General features: G+C 41.2%; 1 protein-coding gene across 1 annotated transcript; it reads right to left on the bottom strand.

The window, feature by feature from the left end:
* Positions 1-1,057: 1,057 nt before the first annotated feature.
* On the bottom strand, positions 1,058-27,132 carry GPNMB (glycoprotein nmb). The gene is made up of 11 exons (XM_019958542.2): positions 26,910-27,132; positions 21,457-21,609; positions 19,464-19,607; positions 17,412-17,576; positions 14,666-14,824; positions 14,027-14,338; positions 9,786-9,884; positions 8,895-8,997; positions 6,338-6,552; positions 2,558-2,651; positions 1,058-2,116 (listed from the first exon to the last, which is right to left on the bottom strand). The coding sequence occupies exons 1-11, from the start codon at positions 26,977-26,979 to the stop codon at positions 1,963-1,965; spliced, it is 1,668 nt and encodes a 555-aa protein (XP_019814101.1). The 5' UTR covers positions 26,980-27,132; the 3' UTR covers positions 1,058-1,962.

Here is a 27,132-nt window from a genome sequence, read left to right as displayed (position 1 = left end):
GCCTCCTAGTTATCATAAAAATGGCAAGCCCCTTCACACTGCTTCCCACATGTAGTATCCATACCGTTATGCCATATACGCAGTACTTTTCATGTCCATTCATTCTTCCAGAGCAGCCTGCAGGAGCCCTGTGAAGTTCCCTGGTGGCTCAGATGATGCAGAGTCCTCCTGCAATGTGGGAGACCTGGGTTCAATCCCTGGCTTGGGAAGATCCCCTGGAGAAGGGTATGGCAACCCACTCTGGTATTCTTGCCTGGAGAATTCCTATGGACAGAGGAGCCTGGCGGGCTACAGTCCATGAGGTCACAGAGTCCAAAATGACTGAGCAGCTAAGCATAGGAAGCACAGCACACCAAGTCCTTAAGAAAATCTTCACCCATTCTTAAGAAAATTAACAATTCTCTAGTATCATTTGGCATCCAGAGTGTACTCAAATTTCCCTCAGTTGCCCCAAAGAATGTCTTTCATGGCTGTTTTTTTTTTTTTTTTTAATATTAGGATGTAATCTAGGTTACTAAACTGCTTTTGGTTATTGTGTCTCTATATTCTTTTAGCCTAGAATATAGGTCCACAAATTACAGCCCATAGGCCAAATCTGGCCCGCCACCTGCTTTTGTCAATATGCTCAGGCTGGAACAAAGCCATGCCCTTTTCATTTATGTATATGATGGCATTTCTGCTACAGCACTGGAGTTGAGTAGTTGCAACAGACACCATATGGCCCATGAAGCCTAAAATAGTTACTACTTGGCCCTTTACAGAAAATGATTGCTGATCTATGACCTAGAACTATCCTCTCACATTTATTTTTATTACAATACTGACTATTCAAACAAAGACTCAGAACAACTGCTTGTAGAAAATCTTCTTTTAGATTGGTGTAATTATATATATATAAAATTCATCAAAATTTCATATATTGTATTCATATACTTAAAAACATAAAATACTCGGAAATTATCAGCATTCCCTGGGACAAAGTTAAACAACTTTTTATGTGTTAAAAGTATACAGGAAAATTGAAAGGCAAACAAAAATTAGAAAAATAATCCCAAGGTCTGGTCTCTTCTCATACTTTATTTTTCAGGAAGGAAAAAGGAATGTCATGACTGACACAGGGTAGTTTCAGTTACAAATTAAAGTAAAATCCTTACTTATCAAGTTTCTCATTTGAATAGGGAAATGGGTAGGGAAACCAGAAAGACTTCCTTCTTTGGGAAATCATAACACATCATCTCAACTATGAGTGCCAGAGTCTACAGAAATTCAGGTATGTCCACAAGATTGTCAATAGGAGTACAGAGCCATGTGCCTGTGCCACATAAATGTCCATGGGAAAAATGAATGAACGAGTACTGACCCTTTACACATTTGGACTGGGCAGGCGGTCATGATAATATTCACACATTTATTAGCCTAGTCTTTTTTTTTTTTTTCAGTATAGCAAGCATGCACAGCTTACTAAAAGCTGACCTGTTCTGTTGGGAGCTCATGCATGTTCATTGACACAGGATTCACGGAGCTCGGATCATGACCTTCAGAATAGGAATTCACTGGTTTTATGTATACGGTTATATGGAAAGCTAGAACATGTCCAGCCTCTCTTTCCAGTTAACTTAGGTCAGACTCTAATGAATAGTACCTTCTCCTGCTACTCTGAATACAGCATATCTATCCTACTGCTTACCTAAGACATTGTAAGTGAAACATAAATCATCATGAAAGGAAGCTCTATTAATTGGCTTTATCAGTTATATAACATGGAAAAGAATTAAACTACATGCAACCTCAGCCATGTCCCTAAAATGTCATTTAACCTATAAAAATTAAAAAAAAATTGGACCTCCCTCACACAATCTATATTTTACATTAATCTTTTTAGAAAGTTATCATCATCCACTCTAGCAAGCTGACATAAATGGTGCCGAGGATGAGCTGTTGGTCAGAAGTAAGGCTGAAGATTCAAAGAATTCCTGGTTGGTTCTTGAGCAGTGGATCTTTTTCCTGGTTTCCGGGGAAGAACAGGGTCTTTGCATGATTGAGGAAAACATTCAGGCCTTTGCCTCTGATCACGATCCCAGGGCTGTTTTCTATTGGTTTGTATTCCTTGTGTTTTCTGAAAGCAATGTGTTGGACAGATTAAAAAAAGATCTCCAGCTGGAAAAGGTTGCTTTCTACAAATCTTTCACAAGTCAAGTGCAGAATCGTTCATTCCATTTAACTTATGGCTTTTAAGACAGTGTTGTCTTATGAGAATACATTTTCTCTTCTTTATGCAAGAAATGTGCCTGCTTACTATAACTTGAGATTATATGTTAAGCATTAAACTGACGATCTGGTAAAGTTATTGACATTTGGTAGCATTTTTAGGGATTAAAAAAAAACCACAGCAAAATTAATAGGCTAGTTTGCTATTCATCATTCAGTAGAAGATTTTCTTCCCACACACAAAATGTTTCAAAGCAGAAAAGGGAAAACAGCCCACTTGTGCAGAAATATGCCATTTATTTTTGACAATATACTCTAGTGATTTAAAGTGTTAGAACCAGCAACTTACTTGTACATCAAAAAGGCGATCACAGTGACGAGTATGGCCAAGCAGCCAAGGGAGACCAGGATACCATTTGCCGTTCTTAAAAGGGAAGCTGGGTCTTAAAACAGAAGCGAGGTCATATTAGTGACAGCTTCCACCTAGAGGACATGCTGCTTATAATGTAATTAAATCAATGAGGAAGGGAGCAAACAGAAGATATATGGCTCCTCTGAGCTTTCAGTAATCTTTCCCTTTACATAATACATAGTCTTCAGGGAAGCTTATCTTCCATTTAGAGAATGAGTTAGCACGTCTGGAACACTGTGTTAAGGGCTTAGAAGATGTCATGTCCTGAAGACACCTGCTCTGGTCTGAGTTAACCCAGCCACGCCCATGCAGCAAAGGCCTTCATGAACTTTCTGCCCACTTCTCTGGCCTCATCTTCCACTGCCTACCTTCCAGCTGGGATAAAGATCCATCCTCCCCATGCTCTTTCAGATTTCCATGCCCTCTGCTGGGAATGCTCATCACCAGCATCTAGCCCTTTGCAACGCCTTCCAGACACGCATGAGGGCACTGGGTCGTGCCTTCCTTTGTCATGTCTCTCCTAGTCACCCTTCCTTTGCCTCCACCACACTGTATTCACAATTATTTCTTTGGATTATGTCTTCTTTGTTCTCCCAGAACCCAGCAAATCAACTAGTCTTGTCTCTGCCATCAAAGTATAAGCAAAGTTGGTCTCTTTTCCCTCTGTCTTCTCCGCCACCATCATAGTTCCAGCCACCAGCCCTCTCTCTTGTGAGGACATCTTCATCATCTGCTCACTTGCACTGTTACCTTCCAATAATCCTGGCTTCACTCAGCAGTCTGAATGATCATCTAAAAGTGCTAATCAGATCACACTTCAACCCTGCCAGCAGTTCCCCTTACACACAGAATAAACCCAAACTCTGTCAGTGGCACATAAAGATCTAGATGAGCTGTTCATTCTTGAAACGCAGGTCTCAGTTCAAAGGAGGCCCTTTGCCAAGTGGGTGCCACCAAGTTGGCAGCACTTTCCTGACCTCCCAATCTAGAGAGTCCACCTCTGTCTCCTCTCTTCCATGCTTGTCACTCTCCATGCCTTGTTTCATTGTCTTCACAATATCATTTTATTTGTTTATTCCCTGTTTCTGCTCACTAAAGCGGGGATCTTCCTTACCTTGTTCCCACTCTATCTAGAACTGTCTGTGTGGTGCCTGGAGCTGTGCTGGGCATGGAGTGGATACCCGATGAATATTTGTTGAAAATATCCCAGGTGATTCATGAACATTCAGTGAATCAATGATTAAAAGTCATTTCAGCTAAAAGTCTATGGGCTTGGCTTCAAACAATGATCAACTTTTGAAATTCTGACTCTGAAACCCAAGTCATCAGTTTACAATTTCCATTGAATTAAAAGCTCTCTTTCCTTTCTTTTTTGGATTTTAAAAATGGCTCAGGGAGGGACTTTCTTGGTGGTCCAGTGGTTAAGAATCCACCTGCCAATGCAGGGGACACGGGTTCGATCTTTGGTCCAGGAAGATCCCACATGCCACAGAACAACCAAGTCCATGCCCCACAACTACTGAACCCACACTCTAGAGCCTGTGCTCTGAGAAGCCACTGCAGTGAGAAGCCTGAGTACCACAGCAGACTATCCACCACTTGCCTCAACTAGAGAAAGCTCACGCACGCGGTAACTAAGACTCAGCGCAACCATAAATAAATAAATAGAACGGCTCAGGGACTTCCCTGCTGGTACAGTGGCTAAGGCTTCATGCTCCCAATGCAGGGGACCCCAATTGGATCCCTGGTCAGGGAACTAGATCCCATTTGCCACAATTAAAGATCCTGCATGCCACAACTAAGACCCGGTGCAGCCAAATAAATAAATTAAAAAAAAAAAAAAACAGTTCAGGTCACACCTAAAGTTATCACTAACTACAATAAGTATTAAAGGAAAGCAAATATCCAAGCATCTAATCCAGGTAAGAGAATGGTGATTTGCCAGAACTGAGGAAGCTTCATGGACTAGGTTAAGACTCTAAAAGGCAGTTTTAAAAGCAGCTGCGGCAGCACAAGAAGAATGACCCCAGCAGCTCCCAAAAGTGACGGCATAGGAGATCCACATTCAGTAGGATACAGAGGCCCTGGCTACCTCTTTTTGACCTGCTCCCCAGTCTTGCACCCCAAGCCCCATGTATCCTGCTTTCAAGGAAGCAGGATACGTTTGCATCCCTTTTTTTTTTTTTAATGTACACCTTGGCTCTTACCAACAATAAACGCTCAAGCAAATAATTATATGCATTATTACATATGCTTTTCTTGCAATGAGATTAAAGCTGCCTTTTATACCGTTAATGAGTAAATATATATTTAAGTATATTTCACTTTATAAGATAGACTCCAAGACCAAAAGAATTATTTGTGAGTTGGTCATTAGATTATACCCGACAATACTCAAATTAGGGAGCGAAGTGGGAACTCCTCTGGTGGTCCAGTAGCTAAGACTCCATGCTCCCAGTGCAAGGGGCCTGGGTTCGATCCCTGGTCAGGGAACTAGATCCCACATGCCACAGGTGAAGAACCGCATGCTGCAGCTAAAAATCCCACGTACCGCCACAAAGATTGAAGCTCCTGTGTGCCACAACTAAGACTCGGCAGAGCCAAATAAACGAATAAATAATTAAAGAGCAAAATACACACTCTAACGTGCACACAATTTTACCTGTCCCTTCTGTTCCACCATGAAGCACTTCTTTTAAGAAGTAAAGGAATATTTTACAACATAGCCAGTTACATGTGAAATTCAGTTAGGGTCACCAGGTAGAGACCCTAGGGGTTAGGGAAAATAAACAGCCACCAGTGAGCGGGAATTTCTCAGTGAAATTCCTTCATCCACTTTGTCAACATTTTATCCCTCTGAGGTTAAGGGGACAAGGAGTAGTCTGTCTGCTGAACATTTAAGGACTGGGTAATCGGGTTTGTTTCCGTCTCAGTGTAATGCTTGGTAGACTTTGGGAAAGAAAAGAAGGGTCCATGGTAACTTAGAAGGGAGCCAAGAGTCCACCTGGTTTCTCATTTCTCTTCTTGGCTTCATGTCTCCCCTTTGTTATAGTTTAATTGGAGAACATTGTTATTTTTTGATGCTCGGCTTTACACTTTCCCTTTGAAATACAAACCTATCCAAGCATTCAGTGACCACATCCCATTATTACTTGTCCATGATCATAGCTGATTTTTTTCATCAAAGGCTTTTCTTGGACTTCCCTTGTGGTCCTGGTGGTTAAGAATCCTCCTGCCAATTTAGGGGACACAGGTTTGATCCCTGGCCTGGGAAGATTCCACATGACACAGAGCAACTAAGCCCGTGCACCACAGCTACTGAAGCCCGAGTGCCTAGAGCCTGCACTCCACAAGAAATGAAGTCACTGCAATGAGTAGCCTTCACACTGAAACTAGAGAGTAGCCCCCACTCACCACAACTAGAGAAAAGCCCGTACAGCAACAAAGACCCAGCACAGCCATAAATAAATAAATAAATAAATTTAAAGGTTTTCCTTTGGCCATTATTTCATACATTCTCTCTCTCTCATCCCTTCCCTAAGTAGATTTGCTATTGTATTGTAATATCATTTTTCAAATCCACATTAATGACAGTTCAATGAATTTTACACTGAAATAAAGCTAAACATTAAGAGTGAAGTGTTGAATAGCTTTAGTATCAGACATATGCTTTATCTGCAACATGAAATGTTCATACAACCATAAAACAAAACTTACCTCTGCTGTTGATAGAGACGAGGGTGCTCGTGAGGGCCAGACTTGCATCATTCCCCAGAGTGAGGTTCATACAGTATGTCCCAGACCCACTGAAGGCTCTCCTCACCGTCAGCAAGCACGTGTCACCCAGCTCCATGGCCACGGGGTCGCAGACTGGGTTCTGGGTGATCTGGCAGCTGGGGTCAGAGATGATGGTGCAGACCTCTGTGGGGATGCTGGGGGGTATGAACGACATCCAGAGGGAGAGAGAGGGGAGTGTGATCTCAGTTTAATAGGAAAACATAATTACACTTCTGTGAAACTGAATCCCACCTTAGTCTTACTCAAACTGTATGATGTGAAGCTGTCACATACAATTTACTCTTAAACAAACCTGGGTGTGTGTGAGCCACTGTTTCCTCTATATGCTCAGGAAGGTGAGGCCCTAGGACAGGAGAAGGAGGAAATTATTTCCCCCAAGGCAAGGGGCTGCTGGGAACTTGCCTCTCCTCTTTGGCTCCCTAGAGACTCAAAGATGCAGGTGGCTTAGGTGTTAGGCTAAGGTAGTACTAAATGCCAGTCGGCCCTGTGTGGGCCTGTGCAGATATCTGACTATAGTAGCAGCAGCAACCAGAGCTGTTCACGCAGCACCTGCTGTGTGCAAGGCTCCGAGTTTCAGAGAAGTGACACAGCCTTGTCTATTCCTCTCAACAACCTGACGAGGCAATAGTAGCCTAATGCAGCAGGTGACAAACCAGTTCTGGGAGGAGAGCTCACTGGCCTCCGGTCACAAAAGCAGATAGAGGTGGAGCTGGGATTTGCATAAAAGATATTTGACAGCTGTCCCTGTAACCATTCGGCTCCCACGCATTACTGTCTTAGCCTCTGTTTCACGTCTGAGTAGACTTCCTGAACGGAGAGACCAGGCTCTGAAGCTAGGCTGATAAAGGCTCAGGGAGTTAGATGAGTTCATGCTCTCTTCACCCTTGGCCTCTGGCAGCACCTTTGCCTCTCCAGTCAGGATGTTCTCTCTTTCTGTCCTCCCATTCTCTCCCCCAACTCAGAGAGCTTTGGAGCTCTTCCTTTCTTATTTTGCACTACACCACTCAGCTGGCCAGATCTTAGTTCACTGACCAGGGATGATGAGCCCATGCCTCCTGCAGTGGAAGCGGGGTCTTAACTACTAGACCACCAGAGAATTCCCTGGAGCTCTCCCTTTGGATCAAGTATGGCCTCATTTTTATACCAGCTCATTCTCTAATCTATATATCACACACATACAGTCGCTAAGTCATGTCCGACTCTTGCGACCTGCCAGGCTCCTCTGTCCATGGGATTCTCCAGACAAGAATACTGGAGTGGGTTGCCATTTCCTTCTCCAAGGGATCTTCCTGACCCAGGGATTGAACCCAGGTCTCCTGCATTGCAGGCAGATTCTTTACCTCTTTACCGACTGAGTTATGAGGGAAACCCATATATATCATATACACATACATTTTAATTCCTTGATTCATTTATTATATTTAAATTATTTAACTATTTAGTGGGTTAATTGATATAGTATTTATATATTAATTACTTTCTATTTAGTCTATTATCTATATATGCGCATGCTCAGTCGCAACTGACTCTTTGTGAGCCCAGGCTTCTCTGTCCAAGGGATTTCCCAGGCAAGAATACCGGAGTGGGTTGCCATTTCCTCCTCCAGGGGAATCTTCCTAACCCAGGGATGAAATCCACATGTCCTGCACTGAAGGCAGATTCTTTACCATGGAGCCACCAGGGAAGCCCCAATTGTTTATAGTTGTAACCAAACCACAGGAAGTCAAATTATGTAATACATTAGAAAGTTTTATAAGTTTTAAAGATGGACAGGGTCATCAGGCGTTGCTATTCATCAGCACAAGGACACAGCCCTTCCACACTGGCTCCCCAGACTCCAGAGGAGCCTCAGGGAACTTCAGAGATTCTGAGCCTGCAAACCTAGCTCTGCCGGGTACCCACCACCTGGAGAGGTACTATAATCATCGTGTATCTGGTGACCCAATCTGTAAAATGAGAAGACTTGTATGAGTGTGTGAGGATTTGACATGAAAACAGAAGTAAAATGTTAAGGACACAGTAAGTGTCCAATCAGTAATTATTCAACAGTTAAAGGTGATGAGCATCGCTCAACTCTAGCAAAGCAAGTGCATACTTGAGAGCACTTGGGGGGGCCCTTCCTCATTCTGGCTTAGTGAGGAACTAGAATCCAAATTTGGGGCTTCCCAGATGGCACTAGTGGTAAAGAGTCCGTCTGCCAATGCGGGGGATCTAAGAGACTTGGGTTTGATCCCTGGGTTGGCAAGATCTCCTGGAGGAGGAAATGGCAACCCACTCCAGTATTCTTGCCTGGAGAATCCCACGGACAGAGAAGCCTGACAAGTTATAGTTCATGGGGCCGCAAAGAGTCAGAACGGAGTGAGCAACTGGGCACACAGAATCCAAATTAACCTAACAGGTGGGAGGTGTGTGAAGGCCATTGTTCAGCCTGGGGTTCTCACTTGGCCCCTTCCTTCCTCGGAGACTGTGTACTCACCTCCCGTGGCAGGTCACGACGAAATCCACCAGGGAGTTGTCAGGCTGTGGCCTAGGCATCGGGACATCTGTCACTTGGATGATGTTAACCTCTAGAATGCCCTCTAAAAGGAACAATGCCCCATAGAAAAACATCAAAATACATTGCAAACCAAACCACTTCTTAACAAATCAGAAGGCCAAACAAAATGAACACAGCCTTTCGCCATGCTAGACTTGGGAAGCAATCTCAGAGTTCAGATACACGTCCAGGCAGCATTTTCAAAGTCAAACTGAACTGTTCTTCAGTACAAGCTTGACCTTTATTTCTGGAGCCTGTGTGTGTGTCAGGAGGCAGATGACCCTGGAGGAAGGGAGGCCTCATCCACTGTGTCTCCTGCTGAGGGGCTCAGCCCTAGGGCATACAGCTTGAGTTGTAGCCCCACCCAACTCCTCTGCTGGGCACCTGTGAGCAGTGCCCCTCGCGCACAACCCTGTGTGGCTGTTCTGTTCAGCCCCTTTCTTACACACAGGAGGTATGACTTTGTGAAATCACCCAGAAGAGGAAAGCAGGAGCTGTGGGAACTTGCAGCTGGCCTTCCTTCAGGCCACATTCATTCAGATTTCTGAGCTGCACAGGGTGAGGAGGTCCAGGCCCCCCCGTAGGCTCCTCGCTAAGCGGGCCTCACTGAGGGCTTGTTTCCACCGAGGATCTCGTTTCATCCCTTAGAGGGACGTCTAAGGAAGGCTGGAAAGGCAAGTGGAAATCTAGAAGCTAGTGGAGTCTTTTTTGTGCACGTGTGGTAGCAACTTGAGTGGGTGCCCTCGCTTCCCTACCCCACCCCTCCCCAGAGTCAGGGAAGGGAGTGGGTAGCCCAAGGTGGATTCTAACATCTTTCCCTCATGGTCTTACCTACAATTGTGATGGTGGCTTTAAAGTAGCCATATCTGGTAATATGGCAGCTTTCATCAGGAATCTCCCTCAGCTCCAGGGTACTGTCACCAGCAGTTACTAGAGGATTTAAACAGAAAGATTTTTAGATTAGTTGCTGAGAATGCAAAAGATGTCCATGATATAACTAAAGATCTAAATGTCTGTTTACTTGCTGTTTAGAAAAACATCAAGAATTCTATACTGTTAAATTGCTTCAGAAATTTGAACTAAATGCATAACAATTCATGAGATGTGACAGCTATGTTATAAAATTGTTAAATTATGTAAGCAAGCACAGTTCCATGTCTTATTCAAATATAAATAGTAAATGAAAGGTGGAAGCCATTTTAAAATGTGTAACATAATAATCATGAAATAAAGCAGGCCACAATAGATAAAATTATATTGTAATTTTGGAAGAAGGTATTCTGGGCTCAAATTCTAGGCCCCTTGCTTTCAGCTCTTTGAGACCATGGGCATATCATTTAACTTCTTGCCTCAATTTGCCCATCTGTAAAATAAGAACAATATTTACTGACCTACCAGGGTTGAACTATTAAACTTAAATAGATAAGACATATAAAACATGCTTTTCATGTCTACCACATAGGAAGTAGTTAATAAATATTCATTTCCTTGTCCCAATATGCTCTTATATATATACTTATTTAGATACAGATGTGTTATAACATATATGACATGTAATTTTAAATGTCAAGAAGCAAACAACATGGAAAAGGGCAATTCTTTCCCCATTTGGATGTCTCATGGATTCTAGGTTTATATTCTTGAAGTCTTACAGTCACTGTGATGAGCAGAGGTGTGAGGAAGGAAAGAAGGGAGTACAAGATACTTTTGAAAAATAGCCCTTTGAATGTGATTAGAGCAAAGAATTTAATGCTCTATTGGTTACAATTTAAAAGGCTCTAAATAAGGTGGTGGTGTTCCATTAGCAAGATAAAAAGACTGGAAAGAAAATATAATATTGAAAATACAACATTATTGTCTCTTAAGTTTCCAAAGACATGAAAATAGACCCAGTTTGGGGGCAATGAAGCTTCATAAGAGCTGCAGCTCTAACACAGGAGTATGTAAGGATGGAGCCAACTGGGAGATTTCTCCAGGGCCTCAGAGCCTCTAGCGGGGAACAAGTGTGCCTGTGACACTCCTATGCTCAGAGGGAACTTCGCAGTGCAGCTCTCAGAGCAAGTCTGGAAATGAGTGCTCTCTGGCAGACACTTTGGGAAACGCTGTTTGGGTAAAACTCAGAAAGGTTCTGACACCATGTCAGATTCAGATGTAGGTGTGGTTTATCAGCAGGGCAGGCTGTGGCAGAGTTGGCTATATTCCCTGAGTCTCAAGGTGGTTGTTTGGAAGTTGCAGGGTAATCATTCACTGTATTCTGAGATTTAACGGATGAGCTCCAAAGGAAAAGATATGTTTGTGAAGGGTATTAGGGATGGCTGCCTCTTCCCTAGAAAACTCCTTTATAGTTTGGACCATAAGAAGGCTGAGTGCTGAAGAATGGATGCTTTTGAATTATGGTGCTGGGGAAGACTCTTGAGAGTCCCCTGGACTGCAAGGAGATTTTATATATATATATACACACATACATAGATGACATATATATATATATGATACATACATATATATATAAAACATGATCTATATATACAACATGATATATATATATATATATACACACACACACACACATATATACGTTATACACACACACACATACATACTAAGTCACTTCAGTTGTGATGGACTCTTTGTGACCCCATGGACTATAGCCCACCAGGCTCCTCTGTCCATGGATTCTCCAGGCAAGAATACTGGAGTGGGTTGCCATGACCGAATCTTCCTGGCCCAGGGATCGAACGCACATTTCTTAAGTCTCCTTCATTGGCAGGCAGCTTTTTTATCACTGAGCCATCAGGGAAGCCATGCATAAATACATATATCATATACATATTATAACACTGATTAGCATCAGTCTTGGAAAGGTTTTTCTTTTTAGATTTGTGCACAAAAGTCTGAAAAATGATCAGTGGCACTGTTAGCTAAGGGAAGAGAATTCTGTGGTTTAAAGCTAGTACATACCTGTCTATCCTATAATGTAATTATCCCCCTGAGTCACCACTTCAACTTTGCTTGTGTCTCACTCCTGTGGTTGCATTTGGTTTCTATGTAATAGCTGTACTTATTTGGAAGCCCCTTACCAAAGCAGAGACAACATAATTTTTGGTCAAATAGTAATCCAGTGCTCAACAACCCCAGCCTGTTAATATGGTCTGTGTAGCTAAAAATGCTCTCTCCCCCAGAGGACAAGCACTCTAACCACTTTCTCAAGTCATGGGCTGACTCTTATCATCATCTTGGCTCCCATTACATATTTCTGTCCCTCCAAGTCTCACAGTTGTTTTACGGCATTTGGGGATTGATTATGGTTGATCTAACACCTTTAGATGAAGTCAAGCAGCTTCCTTTCACTATAAAATGTAATGAATTCATAAGGTTGCTACCTTCTATCTTATGGTTTAACCTATAGAAAATAATAACACACTTAAAATATTCTTTCTTTGACTTAAAATATCTTTTGCATATGTTATGATATAAATATGTTCTAAGAAAAATAATCTTGCTTTATAAAAATGCAATTCAAAATAGACTAACATTAAATGACCTAACATTAAGACCTTTACCACTCAGGAATTTCTAGACAGACAAAGCAAGCATCTGTAATTTATTTTGAATTTTACACTTGGTGTCCTTATTTGTAAGGAAGACCATCAAGTCTTGTAGATAAATAAACTGACTCTTCTCCAGAAATGCCAAAACAAAGCTATATGTTTAGAGTTGTTCAAGGCAGTTACATTTATAATACGAATTAGAATGAACTGAAGTGTCCATCAGTAAGAGAATGGTTAAATAAATAAGTCGTTGAATAACATGAATTACACTTACATGTACTGATAACGGAAAGATGTCTGTGATGTTTGTTAAATGAAAAGAGGCAAATTGTAAAGCAATATATATTGTGTGAACCCATCTACCTAAAAATTAAGACCACAAATCCTATTTGTATTTATGGAATATGTTTGTAATGGCACAGAAAAGATCTGGAAAGAAACACTACCAACTCTTAACAGGGTTTAACTCGGGAGAAGAGAATAAGGAGGAGCTCTCACTTTTATTTGAAATTTCTGAATTTTAATTTTTTTTCTAAGGAATATGCATTCATTTTATAATTAAAAGTATTTCCCCCCAAAAAGCAAAATCAGTAACAACTTACAGTGTCTGGCATTAGTTATGCTTGACTTAATAAGTTTTTTTTTAACAACACACTTATTTATTAATAACAGTTTATTATTTATATCTAATAGGTTTGGGTTAAAAAAAAGCCAACTGCAACAAGTCTGGACATCTCCAGGGAGTGTTCTGTGTGTACTTGGCGATGGCACCCTCTTGTGTCCAGTGAGAGGATGTCAGTCTACTGCCATCCCTGGGATGCCTGGATGGAAGATGTATTCACGGCTGAGTGGGGAAGGACGGTGATGGCATGGGGTAGGGTGCGGAATTAGATGAAAGCTAATGCTTCTCAAAGTAAATGCTCAAGAACTTCTTGAATGTCCCCATATATTATTATGAGAAGTTGGGATTTAATTAACTATGCCTTATATCTAGAATAATTTTAGTGTCTGGAATCTTTCCAGTCGGCCAGCCAAGAAATATTCTCAAGGTTTATTCTTTTTTGAGCCCTTTGTAAACTACTTTTAAACATGGTTGAGTTTTCATAGGACATGGAGTGGATGTGGGCAGGGTGGGGAGGAGAATGGAAGTGGGGGAGGGAGTGTGGAAAGGGAGAAAGGACAATGGAATGGCCTGAATGTTTATGAGGGGATAATGTGTCTCCTCTTAACTAGAAAAACTGGGAGGCAAACAGAAATGTGAAGGACTGGAAGGGGGAAGGCACCTGTACACATAACAAGGAACTGTATATGAGCCACCAAGTGACTTTAAACATATTCTCCTTTCTTCCATATTCTAACAACACCATGATAAGTAACTAAAGGAAATCAACAGGCAGAAAATGGAATCACTGCAGAGTCTTTACATAATCTCTTTAACTAAGGATCTAATTATACAAACCACATGAATTTTTTTCTAGCTGTTAAGGAGCCCTGCCAACAAAAATTAACCTGGAAAACACTTACCCAAAGGAGGGGTGGTTTTTGGAGGTCTGGGTGAAGGCAAAGGACAAGGTCCAGGCACTTCAGCTTGCACAGTGAGGTTGAGGCTAAAGGTTCCATTGAGCACATAGGTGTGATTCAAAGTGTGATTGTTGGAAACAAAGAGACCAGTATTATCCCCGAAGTTCCACTTGTAGTAAATGGCAGACTCATTGAGGAAGTGGCTGGGATCGTGAATCAGGACACTGAACGTAATGGGGAGATCCCTGAGGAAGGTTTCATCAGATGAATTTCGATTGTTCTTCTGGGACATAGTCACAAATACAGGAATCTGATCTAAAATGTACATCCAAAAAAAAAGAAAGAAAGAGGGTACGATTGCTTGATTTTAAGTGGGTGACTTCAACAGTGCCTTTAGTTTAGATATTAAAACGAGGGGATAATTCAGCATCGTTTCCCCTTTTCTAATGCAAGTTTTCTAGAGTTTTCTCGGTTTACTTTAGAAAACACAGATGGAATATGTTATTAAATATATGAGGTTGAGAAGGAGTCCAGATGAAGTGTAACCTAACCCAGAATATTTGGTTCTACTTTTTCAAACCCGCTAACATCACCAGAACTCAGCGCCTCGTCCTCTGTTAATTCAGAGCTCATATCACTCACCTGTTACTACATACACATCTTTCACTTTTGCGATGGGAACATATGCCCGTCGGTGTCTTCTATAGACAGTTACTTCCATGATTTGAGGGCCAAGACTCACATTGGCTGTGTTGATGGAAATTGTCACTGAACACTGTCCCAATTTCTGGAAATACTGACCTTTGAGAAGATAGAAATGTTTAGTTATTGGCTACATCATATCATTATAGAAAGTTGATGTTCCTTAAAGACTAACAACTACCATTTACAGATTGTTTTGAGAAAGGAAAAGCAGGGTGGGGATGCGGTCTTGGTTCCTTCAGAAAGGAAGACAGTGCTTATTTTTATATAAAACCTTATAAAATCCACAAATAAATAAATGTAGTTGTATATGTTGACTAAAATGAAAAGAGCTGTTTAAGTGGGATAATGCTGTTAGTCCTTAGTTGACAAATACTATAAGTAAGTGACCTGGCACTTGAAATACATGTGTTTCCCACAGAAAATACATTTAATGTAACAGTGAAGTGTCCAAGGGAGTTAAAAAATATATCTAAAAATCTACCTTATTTTTGTAATAATATTACTGCTACTGCTGCTGCTAAGTCGCTTTAGTCGTGTCCGACTCTGTGCAACCCCATAGACGGCAGCCCACCAGGCTCCCCAGGCACTGGGATTCTCCAGGCAAGAACACTTGAGTGGGTTGCCATTTCCTTCTCCAATAATATTACTAGTTCAGCTATATTGCTGAGCAACTTTTTTTCTTTTAGGGAACTAGATTCCTCCACCTTCTAATAATAATATTTGTATATGAAAATGCAGTGATGAAAAAGAAACAGGTATGGTGGGTATGAAAAGGAATGAAGTAGTTTCGTTGACATTTCTAGGACCCTTGAGTCCTTTTTCTTTCTCCAACTGTAACCTAAATCTAATCACCACTGACTAGCTAGTGACAGTTATTCTCTCTCTTTTAGGGCTCAAAGATTTTTCTAATCTTTTTGAGGCACCTGTCATAGATGTGTCATGGAACAAAAGGTATTAGAAGATGGATACTTGTAAGACGGGGATGTTTAAAGACCACATTCATCACATGATCAAAGGTGTCAGGAAAGAGGGTGCTTCCCCAGGCAGTTCAAGGGTTAAGACTCTGTGCTTCTGCTGTAGGGGGCATGGGTTTGATCCCTGGTCAGAGAACTAAGATCCCACATGCCGTGAGGTATGGCAAAAAAAAAAAAAAAAAGTGTCAATAAAGGTTCAGGATCCCCCTTTACCTTGAAATGCAGAGGCAGTTCTGTTAGAGATTATAGGGGGAAGACATGTCTCTTGGAATTAGTGATACGTGAGGAAATGCTAGTTCTGGCACCCAGAGGTAAGACCACAGTGGCAGCACTTAGCTGAGAGAAAATATCCATTAACTCTGAGACTTCAGCAGAAAAAGGAAATTCAAAACAATCTTGTTATGAAAACAGCAATTTCTGGACTAAAAGCTGATGTTAAATAAAGACATCTTAACTAGCTAAGTTAATGGATGTTAACTAGGCTAAACAGAATCTGAAGTGTTAGTGAGCTTATGTGACTCCATGCACATGACAAATGTCATTTCAGGTCAAAGAAATGACATTTGGAGAGTTAACTGACAGGGCCACAAAGCCCTGAAAAAAATTTGCTTTAAATCAACGAGCATAGTATTTGTTATATATTTTGTACTTTGTTCAACTGGAGTGTATTATTAATATGTTGCTTTGATTTGTAAATAATTAAAGAAAGAAAAGCTCTCTGAAATTCATTAAGACTGACAAAACATTCTGAAATTTGGAGTTTGTGTGATGGCTAGCAAATTGGAACCACTCAGAACCAGATGGAACCTAAGATTTTAAACTAAGAATTTAGCAGCTTTGTTACTAATAACCTAAATTTAGTCCTCCTAAAAAAATAATCACTAACAATAAAGCAAAATGGATTCCACTTGTGGTTAAAAAAAAAGAAGAAGATAGGTTATGTCAAAGAAGAAGAGTATTTAGATTATTTTACTTTTATATGATAGAATATTATATAGTCATTAAAATAATGTATATAAAGAATTTTAGAGAATTCCCTGGTGGTCTCTTGAGTGATTAGGACTCAGTGCTTTTACTGTCAGGACCTGGGTTTGATCCCTTGTTGGGGAACTAAGATCCTGCAAGTTGCATAAGAATTTTAGTCAATGCTCATAATTTTGACCAAAATGTGTATATGTTATGATCTTAATCAAGAAATACCAGAAAAAAGAAAGAAATACTAGTAGAGAAAGCATCATCATGTTAACAATGATAATCTCTGGTATGAATTATGATGACTGATTTTTCATTTGCACTTTTCTGCATTTTCCAAATTTTCTACTAAGAGTACAAGTCTAATTCTTTAAAATTCTTTTTAAAACATAAGAAATCAAAGAATAAATCAACAAATGACCATCCATATGCCATTCAAATATCATTTTTCATATTACTGTTTTAGACAGAAACAAATTGAGTAGTTTTTTTTTTTTTTTTTTAAAGAAAGCCAAACCTGTCTTTTTCTCCTTTTAACTATTTTATGTCCTAGAAAAACGGCAAGGCTAACCAAGATTTTATTTTTATCCCTCACTGAAGGAAAGTTAAAAGAGTAATTGTTAAATGCCAGGTGTTGTAATTCTCAATAATAGAATGAGAAAAGAAAAAAAATTAAAAATTTTAAGGAAAGGTAAAGAAGAAACTGGTGGGGGGGGGGGGGATTGTAATAGCCCAACCAAGTGTGTGGAACACGTAGACAAAATTCTTTTTCCAGGGGCGAGGGAAAGGCTTCCCATCAGGGAACACGTTGTGATGGCCTTCACTCGTGTCGTTTCCCCAGTCGCTGTCCTCTGTCCATGCTGTCCAGTTGTAAACATACAGGTCAGGAGATGCACCAGTATCTAAACAGAGAATGAGGCACACCATGATTGTCGTCTGGACTCAGAATGCTCAAGGTTCATCATTGAATTAAATAACTGTTCATATTTTTTCATAACTAGCTGAGATACAGTTGGACAATTAACACCCTAATATTCAGAATTCATCTAATGGTACCTTTATGATTTGGGTCTTTTTCTACCTACATGTTGTATTTCAATGAGTTATATTAAGCATATAAAGCAATATATGTATGTTGTATATGTGTGTATATATATATATATACATAATATATATGTATATGTATATAAAGCAATTTTTCAGAAAAGTTCAGAGATATCATTTAATATGTTTATCTTCATATTGGGGCTCCAAATAACAAGCATATTCAAACCAAACTGAGGGATGCTGTATCTTTTTATTTTGATTCATTCTATCTGTAGCTTTTTCCCCCTAACTCATTTGACATCATGACTTTCTTCTCCTAAAGACTTCAGCACACTTCTAAGAATAAAGACATTCTCCTTCATAAGCATACCATTACCATCCCTGCTGCTGCTGCTAAGTGGCTTCAGTCATGTCCGACTCTGTGTGACCCCATAGACGGCAGCCCACCAGGCTCCCCTGTCCCTGGGATTCTCCAGGCAAGAACACTGGAGTGGGTTGCCATTTCCTTCTCCAATGCATGAAAGTGAAAAGTGAAAGTGAAGTCGCTCAGTCGTGTCCAACCCCCAGAGACCCCATGGACCGCAGCCTACCAGGCTCCTCCATCCATAGGATTTTCCAGGTGAGAGTACTGGAGTGGGGTGCCATTGCCTTCTCCAATTACCATCCCTACCAGAGTCCAATCAAGGGTTACATCCTACACATGGCTATTTCACATCTTCAAATGATTTGGAAAAAAGATGTATAAATAGAAATACAGATAGATGGAAGCAAACAGAAAAAAAACATTAAACTTGCTGAATTACTATCTACTTGCTCACTACTTTTCTGTATGTATGACATTTTCCACTTTAAACAAGTCATGATCAATATATTTTCATCTGGAACAATCTTCTCATCCTCTTTTTTTTATGTTCATTGACATTTATGGAGAGCCTTTTATTTATCTGTCTATTACAGCCACTATTTATTTTTTATTCTTAAATTGTCCCACACATGGCCAGTAGGGGCCCCTCAAGCTGCCTCTGTGTCCCTGTGACATATCCCCATTACTTCCTTGTTTACTGGCACAAGATGTCCCTGGATCACTTGCTAGTGTCCTGTCCTACACCTGGAATCAGTCATTTCTTTCAAGAGCTCTCATTTCTTCTAACAGTGAGAGATACTTTATAAAACTTCCCATGTAAAAGTTTTTTTACATGGACTCTTTCATGTAAAAGAGAACTGCATTGTCATTTGAAACATTAGTAAGAATCAACTTGTTTAGGGGGAAAAAAGCATAAAAAAAAAAAAAAAGCTACAGGCTACTAAATACAATACTTTTAAATTATCAAACTCTTTCTATACAGAATTTATTGTTTTCCTCATTGGAAGATGAATCAATAAGAAATAAACCACTGGCAGTTTAATAGAAGTTCTAAGTAATAAAATCAGATCATCACTGCCCTTACTAGTCTTGTTTCTGATTGAAGAATTTTAGTACTTACTTGAGTTTTTAAGGCTGTTGAGTTCTAAAACAAGATAATTCCCCTTGATGTGTCTATAATCATTTGTGCTCTTTAACTTGGACAAAGAGCTTCTCTGCTTTAACTAAGAGCAAAGCAAAACCAAAATATATGCATTTTATCATTTGTGCTAGCCATGTTCTTTCTGTGAGCAGAAACTGATCTGATCAACGAAGAGTTATCAGACTATTCTTTGAGAAGCCAGAATTCCATTCCTGTGATGTGAATAACATTCCTTACCATTTCTGCAGTTCTTCTCATAAACTATGTTGCCACTGGCATCTTCCTTTTGGCATCTGGGGAATACCAGGTTCACTGCGAATGTTATGGTTGAGCCCACCAGTGCGGGGGAATCACTGGTCAGAACTGCCTGCACACGGCCTCCTAGGACATAGAAACAAGGAGCTCAGTGATGAAACATCTCTTGTCCTTTTCACTGATAAATAAAAAAAAGGAAGCTAAATCTACAAATAAGGGCCAGAGGATCCTTCTGCCTCTTTACAATAAATTATTTGCAGGATTCCCAGCTTTTGCTGTCAGAGTACAACACTCCAGAAGATGAACTTGGAAAGTCAGACCAACTGAAGAACTCTCTGACCACAGAGAGAACAATTACTTAAATAATTAAAAATCTGTTTGATTGAGGAAACAAGTATTAAAGGTTTGTAATTTTTAATTTCAAAGTGAATGACTGAAGGAGTCATTCATTTTTGATGTGAATGGAAAGATAATAACTTTCTAATCACGCTTTTGAGCCGGTCAAAGTGCTCTGGAATCTCAGAACTTTTGAAGATGACCATTCCCCCATTAAACCTGCTTGCTTTTCAAAATCTTCCAAGAGGTACCAAATGTACATTTCTAAGGAGATTAAACTCTGTGTGGAGGAGAGTGAGGAGTTTAGAAAGTGATACTGAGACAATAAAGGGAAGACGGCCAATCCGGGCGCCTCCCACTTGCTAACTAGTGCACTGTCACTCATGGTCGCTTCCGTGGATAGAGTTCACCACCTACAGCACGAACTGAAATAACAAAGTACAGCTGTTTGGCAAATGGGACCTAATCAAACTCACAAGCTTTTACACAGCAAAGGAAACCACAAATAAAATGAAAAACAGTCAACAGAATGGAAGAAAATATTTGCAAATGATTTGACCAACAGAGGATTAATTTCCAAAATATATAAACAGTTCATATAACTCAACAACAAAAAACAAACAATCCAACTGGAAAATGGGCTGAAAACCTAAGTAGACATTTCTTCAAAGAAGACAAACAGATGGCCAACAGGCACATGAAAAGATGTTTAGAGAAATGCAAATCAAAACTACAATGAGGTACCACATTACACCAGTCAGAATGGCCATCTTCAAAAAGCCTACAAATAATAAATGTTTGAGAGGGTATGGAGAAAAACCCTCTTGCACAGTTAGTAGGAATGTAAATTGGTGCAGTCACTGTGGAAAACAATATGGAAGTTCATGAAAAAACTAAAAATAGAATTATCACATGACCCAGTAATCCCACTCCTGGGCAAATAGCAAGAAAAAAACTACAATTGAAAAAGATACGTGTATCTCTATGTTCATAGCAGCACTATTCACAATAGCCAAAACATGGAGACAACCTAAATGCCCGTCAAGAGAGGAATGGATAAAGAAGATGTGGTACATATACACAATGGAATACTACTCAGTCATAAAAAAGAACGGAATAATGCCGTTTGCAACAATATGGATGGAACTAGAGATTATCATACTAAGCGAAGTAAGTCAGACAGAGAAATACAAATATCACATGATATCACTTATTTGTGGAATGTAAAACATGGCACAAATGAACCTATCTGTGAAATGGAAACAGACTCACAGACAGAGAACTGACTGTGGTTGCCAAGGATGGGGAGAGGTGGGGGAGTTTGAGGTCAGCAGAAGCAAACTGGTACACATAGAATGGAAACACACCGAGGTCCCACTGTGTAGCACAGGGAACTATATTCAATATTTTGAGATTAACCATAATGGAAAAGAATATTTTAAAAAAAGAATGTGTATAAATATGTACATACATATATATCTGAATCACTGCTATACAGCAAAAATTAACACATTGCAAACCAAATACTTTGATTTAAAAAACTGAATCACTATTATACATTTGCAACTAAAAAAAAGAAAAGAAGAAGAAATTACAGTTGTTTGAGTCTTTTTTTTTTTTTTTGAGTCTTTTGATTTACCTTTCCAAGAGCTTTTCCACCTCGAGTCTCCCCTCTTCCACACTGGATAGAGTTTTTCATTCCAGTCATTTTCATCTGATGACCATCCACTTAATTGGTTGTGCTCCCGCATATAACCAGAAGGTCTTTCGTTACTCAGCACATCATGAAAACCTATAACAATATTTGAAAAAAAATCATTTTGTCTGCTTATCTCTCATTTAGCAGGTATTCAGAGAAGCCATACTGGAAGGATGCCACCAGCCTCTCTTCCTCCTTGCTGGTAGGAGGAGGGAGCAGCATGTGATTCTCTTCTTCATGGAGGCAGATGAACATTGAAAGAACATTGATCTGGGAGCCACAGAACCTGCTACAATGAAACAGGCTGTGGGATTTCAGGCCACGTTTCTTCTCTCGGCCTTCAAATCAGACAAAAAACCAAATGTCCTGTGATACTGTGAGACAGTATCTGTTTCTAAAAAGGAACAAAGTGAGAAACAAAGGAAATCTATGTTTATTAATATATGTTCATAACTGGAAATTCAGTTGAATGTTTGACAATGAAAAAGCTAAGATTAGTTAGTTCGAATCCCTTCATTTATGTGACATGATTCATTCAGAGACATCTTTAATCAAGTGGAAATGAAGATTTGCAACTTTTGATTCCCAGGATCAGTTTTTTCCCACGCTTCCAAGGCCTTCCTGTTTCTCAGATTCTGAGTGAGAAGCATAATCCAAACACTGATTTCTTCTGATTTTAAATGTCAAAAGTCAAGGAGAGATACACACTTAAAAGGAGAGTGACAAGGAATGAACATATAGGTCCACAGAACAGACTGCAGAACTCAAAGATAGATTCACATAGATATGCCCTGTTGACTTTTGCAAAAATAATCCAATGGAGGAAAGATAGCATTTCAACACACAGTGCTGTAAAAAAGCAAAAAGCCTAGGAGGAATCTTCAGGCTCTAAGTAAGAACGAATTTTTAGACTTAGTACCAAAATCTTAATCTATAATAGAGAAACTGATAAACCAGACCTCATTAAAATTAAAAAATTCTGCTCTGCAACATCATGTGAAGAGGATAATAAGGCAAATTACAGACAGGGAGAAAATACTTGCAAGCCACATTTCCAACAAAGGAATACTATCTGGAACATATAAAGGATTTTCACAATTCACAATGTTTAAAAAAGGCAAATAATTGGACTTCTTTGATGGTCAAGTGGTTAAGACTCCATGCTTCTACTGCAGGGGGTGTGGGTTCGATCCCTGGTTGGGAGGAACCAAGAGCCTACATGCCACATAACTTGGCAAAAAAAAAAAAATAAATATATATATATATTAAAACCCCCAAATAATAGGGTAAAAGATCTAAACATACATTTCACAGATGAGAGTGCACAAATGGCAAGTAAACACATGAAAAGATGTTCAATATCATTTACCCTGAGTAAATGCACATTAAAACCACAATGAGATGTCACTGTATACCTATCAGAAAGACTAAAATTAAAAATGACATCAGATGCAGAGAAACTGAATCACTCATACACTGCTGGTAGAAATGGTGTAGCCATTCTGGAAAACAGCTTGGCAGTTTCCTTGTAAAACTAAACATGCAATTACTATGCAACCAAGCAGTTGTACTCTTGGGCATTTGTCCCAGAAAAAATGGAAACTTATGTTCACATAAAAACCTGTACATTAATGTTCATAGCCGCTTTATTCACAATAGCCCAAGTTGGAACAACCAAAAAAATCTTTCAGTGGGGTGAACGGATAAACTGTGGTACATGACATAGTATGGTATACTGCTCAGTGATAAAGAAATAATATTGATATATGCAACAACTTCAGTAAATTATGCTGAGTAAAAAGAACCAATTCTCCCACATTACATACTATAAGTTTCCATTTCTCTAACATTCTTGAAATGACCAAATTATAAAATTGGAGAGTGGATTAGTGGTTGCCAGGGGCTGGCAGGTGGGGTTGAGTGAGAAAGGGAAGTGGGTTTGTATTTGTGGCGATGGGACTGTTTGGTGTTTGGACTATGTCTATGTCAGTATCCTGGTTGCAACCTTGTACTATGGCTGTGCAAGATGTTACCCTTGGGAGAAACCAGGTAAAGGGTACATACATGGGAATTTCTTTGTATTATTCTTAAAAGTGCATGTGAATCCACAACAGCCTCAAAATTTAAAAACTGAATGAAAAAATAGAACAAAAGCAACAACAAAAGCCCAAGGGTAAGATTTTAAAAGATAGTGGGGTGGGGAAAGATGTGGGATACACACCCAGCACCATGCGGCCGTTCCCTCTCCCCTTTGTAGGCCCTGCTCTGTCACATGGCAGCTGCGCTGCTTGTGAGCTATTAATACTTTGTCAGTACCTTCTCCTTCCTCCTTCTACCACGGCTATGATTGGAAAATGGAAAGGAATACCTTGGTGTCTGATATTCCACGAAATTCTACCCATCCTTACTTTTTGTGGCCAGGATACATCGTCTTAAGGCGAGGTGAAACGGAGCGCAGCAAGTTTCGTTGCAATGCTAGTAGGCTGGGCCTCCTGTCAAACTGCCACCCAACCTCAGGCTAATCTGCCTGCTGAGCTGAGCAAGGGGTGCTGACCTCTCACCTCTCTGTCCCTCCATTCCCCAACTGCGGGCTCTGGGGGAGTCTGTCCTGAGTGGACACTGAGGTAAGACAATTCCTCCTCCAAGCACATTAGCCTTCTTCTCTGGGAACTGATCGGTTATTAAATGCTTGTTGATCACTACCATGTCCCAAGGCAACAGAAAGGCCAAGAGATAAATAAGGACAACAGGTCCATGCACAAGGAATTACAGTAAGGGAGAAAAAGATACAAGTCTTCACACACATAAATAAAAAAGTCTAATTACAAGTTGCTGATCTCACAAGAATCCCCGTTACTCAGTTTCGCAAACAAAGAAAGCAAAGGTCAGAGGAGCTAAGTCACTTTTCCTGGTCCAGATCCAGGGCTGGCAGGAAGGACTGTGGTCCGGTCTGCACGAAAGCCTTCTTCCTCTTGCCCGCTGTGCATCCTTACTGTTTCTGGCCCGCCCCTTCCTCTGGGACAGGGGACTGCACAGGCTCTTGGGATGTTGCGAGGCCTCACGCGGCTCAGCGGCCGGACAAGTGCCAAACCCCGGCCTGCGCCGGCACATCAGTTGCCTCTGGGCTCCCTGATTGAAGTCGCAGGCCCTTTCCCGGGCCGCTCACTACAGACCTTTGGCTTGGTGGTTAGGGGGCGGGAGGGGGAGTGGGGGTTGGGAGGTCGGCCAGCTTCCGGCCTCAGTGCTGGCGGCAGAACCCTGGCCCCCTGATGCTCTCCATCTCTCTCGCTCCATTCGCTATCCAAGACCTCACCACTACTACGGGCTCCTGGAGCCGGCCCTCCCCCCGCAGCTCCCCCATCAGTCCTACCGCCTCCTGGGGAACCGGCCGGCCTGCTCGTGAGCCAGCGGTGGCCCCCTCTCTTCCTCCACCACCCAGCACCCGCCGGGATTGCACTTCATTGCAGGGCTTTTCTCTCTCGCAGGGAGAAGTGAGAGGAATGTGTGTACCTGTATCCAGAACCCTCCCATGTTAGATCTGGGCCCAGCAGGTGAAAAGCCAGACCTGGGCTCCTGTTTCCTCACCCGTTGAATAGTGACAGGACCATCTGGACTATGTAGCACACATTTATGGCAGAAAGTGAAGAACTAAAGAGCCTCTTGATGAAAGTGAAAGAGAAGTGTGAAAAAGTTGGCTTAAAACTCAGCATTCAGAAAACTAAGATCATGGCATCCGGTCCCATCATTTCATGGCAAATAGATGGGGAAACAATGGAAACAGTGGCAGACTTTATTTTGGGGGCTTCAAAATCACTGCAGATGGTGAATGCAGCCATGAAATTAAAAGACGCTTACTCCTTGGAAGAAAAGTTATAACCAACCTAGACAGCATATTCAAAAGCAGACATTACTTTGCCAACAAAAGTCCATCTAGTCAAAGTTACGGTTTTTCCAGTAGTCATGTATGGATGTGAGAGTTGGACTATAAAGAAAGCTGAGCACTGAAGAATTGATGCTTTTATACTGTGGTGTTGGAGAAGACTCTTGAGAGTCCCTTGGACTGCAAGGAGATCTAACCAGTCCATCCTAAAGAAAATCAGTCCTGAATATTCATGGGAAGGACTGATGCTAAAGCTGAAACTCCAATACTTTGGCCACCTAATGCAAAGAACTGACTCATTGGAAAAGACCCTGATGCTGGGAAAGATTGAAGGTGGGAGGAGAAGGGGATGACAGAGGATAAGATGGTTGGATGGCATCACCAACTCAATAGACAGGAGTTTAAGCAGGCTCTGGTACTTGGTGATGGACAGGGAAGCCTGGCGTGCTGCAGTTCATGGGGTCGCAAAGAGTTGGACACGACTGAGCAACTAAACCGAACTGAACACATGCTGGACCCCTTCTCAGCACCTACCTCCCTCTGCCCCTCCCCCGGCTATTGCCCCCTCGTGGAGTTATCTGGCAAAATCAGGACTTTCACCCTGCAAAGGTCGTTACTCTACTAAAGTGAAGCAGAGTGGACCTTCTGGGTGGTATCTAACTCACTCCCTTCTCCCACTCCACACTACCTCTGCCTGGAGGACGGGGGCTGCTGGGGCCACACATCCCCTGGACTGGACAAGTGGGCCGCCTGTGAGCTTGGTGGTTCACAACTCTGGCTTCCATTCCAGTCACAAACTCCTCTTTTTAAACCAGCTCCTCATTGGTCTGGGCATCACCTTTGTCAAGAAGTCCCCAGCCTCTAACTAGAAAAGAGACCCAGGGCTTCAGCTCTTTTCTCAGTAACCTCACTACAATGGCAGCAAACTCTGCAGGTCTGTGAAAAATCAGCAGGATTTTCTTTTTTTTTTTTTTGGCTGAGCAGCTTGTGGGATCTTAGTTCCCTGACCAGGGACTGAACCCAGGCCCTTGGCAGTGAAAGCACAGAGTCCTAACCACTGGCCTGCCAGGGAATTCCCTCAGCAGAACTGGGAACAGCTTCTGGATTGGAATTATTAGAAAGCTTGTTTCCAGACTTGGGCTTCAGTTCCTCTGTGGCCCTATCCCGGTGGATGAAAACCAGACAAACTTTAGTGGGTAGTGTTTCTGTGATCTCAAGCCAGAGACTGTGCCCTTCGTGCCCCCACCCTCCCAATGTCTTTAAGAGAGCAGGTAGCAATTTTGATAGAAGAAACCTCCACAACAGAGGGGCCCTGCGTCTTTCGCTTCCTAAGACCCTGGAGCAAAGAATGGAACTGAATGCATTTTGCCGTGCTCTCAACATCCGCAACCATTTCCAGAGAAAACAAGTGAGCACGAATGCTTCCTGAAGGCCAGCTGCAGACTCAGACAAACCCATCACTTCAGCCAATAGCCAGAGAATGGGTTAAAGACAGAAACTGAGAGTTACTCACGTTTGGCAGCATCCAGTGGCAATCCTGCAGCCAGAAGCAGAAATCCCAGGAAACAGTAGAGACATTCCATGCTGAATTCTCACAGACCTAGGCAATCAAGGTTTAACTTGTAACTCCTCTGGCTTCACCCACTAAGAACAACAGTGTTCTTCTGGTTTTTGCTGTGCTCCACTCTTCATTTTAATTAAATACTGAGCCTCGGGGTGGATCATGTGATGGTATT

The sequence above is a fragment of the Bos indicus genome, chromosome 4 (genome assembly GCF_029378745.1).
Source record: "Bos indicus isolate NIAB-ARS_2022 breed Sahiwal x Tharparkar chromosome 4, NIAB-ARS_B.indTharparkar_mat_pri_1.0, whole genome shotgun sequence".
Lineage (NCBI taxonomy): Eukaryota > Metazoa > Chordata > Mammalia > Artiodactyla > Bovidae > Bos > Bos indicus.
This window is presented reverse-complemented; position numbering and strand designations above follow the sequence as displayed.

Coding starts and splice junctions, on each gene's coding strand:
- GPNMB (XM_019958542.2), bottom strand. CDS start 26,979: ATGGAATGTCTCTACTGTTTCCTGGGATTTCTGCTTCTGGCTGCAGGA. Junction 21,610..26,909: donor GCCACTGGATGCTGCCAAAC/GTGAGTAACTCT, acceptor ATATTGTTATAG/GTTTTCATGATGTGCTGAGT. Junction 19,608..21,456: donor GTGGAAAAGCTCTTGGAAAG/GTAAATCAAAAG, acceptor TCTATGTCCTAG/GAGGCCGTGTGCAGGCAGTT.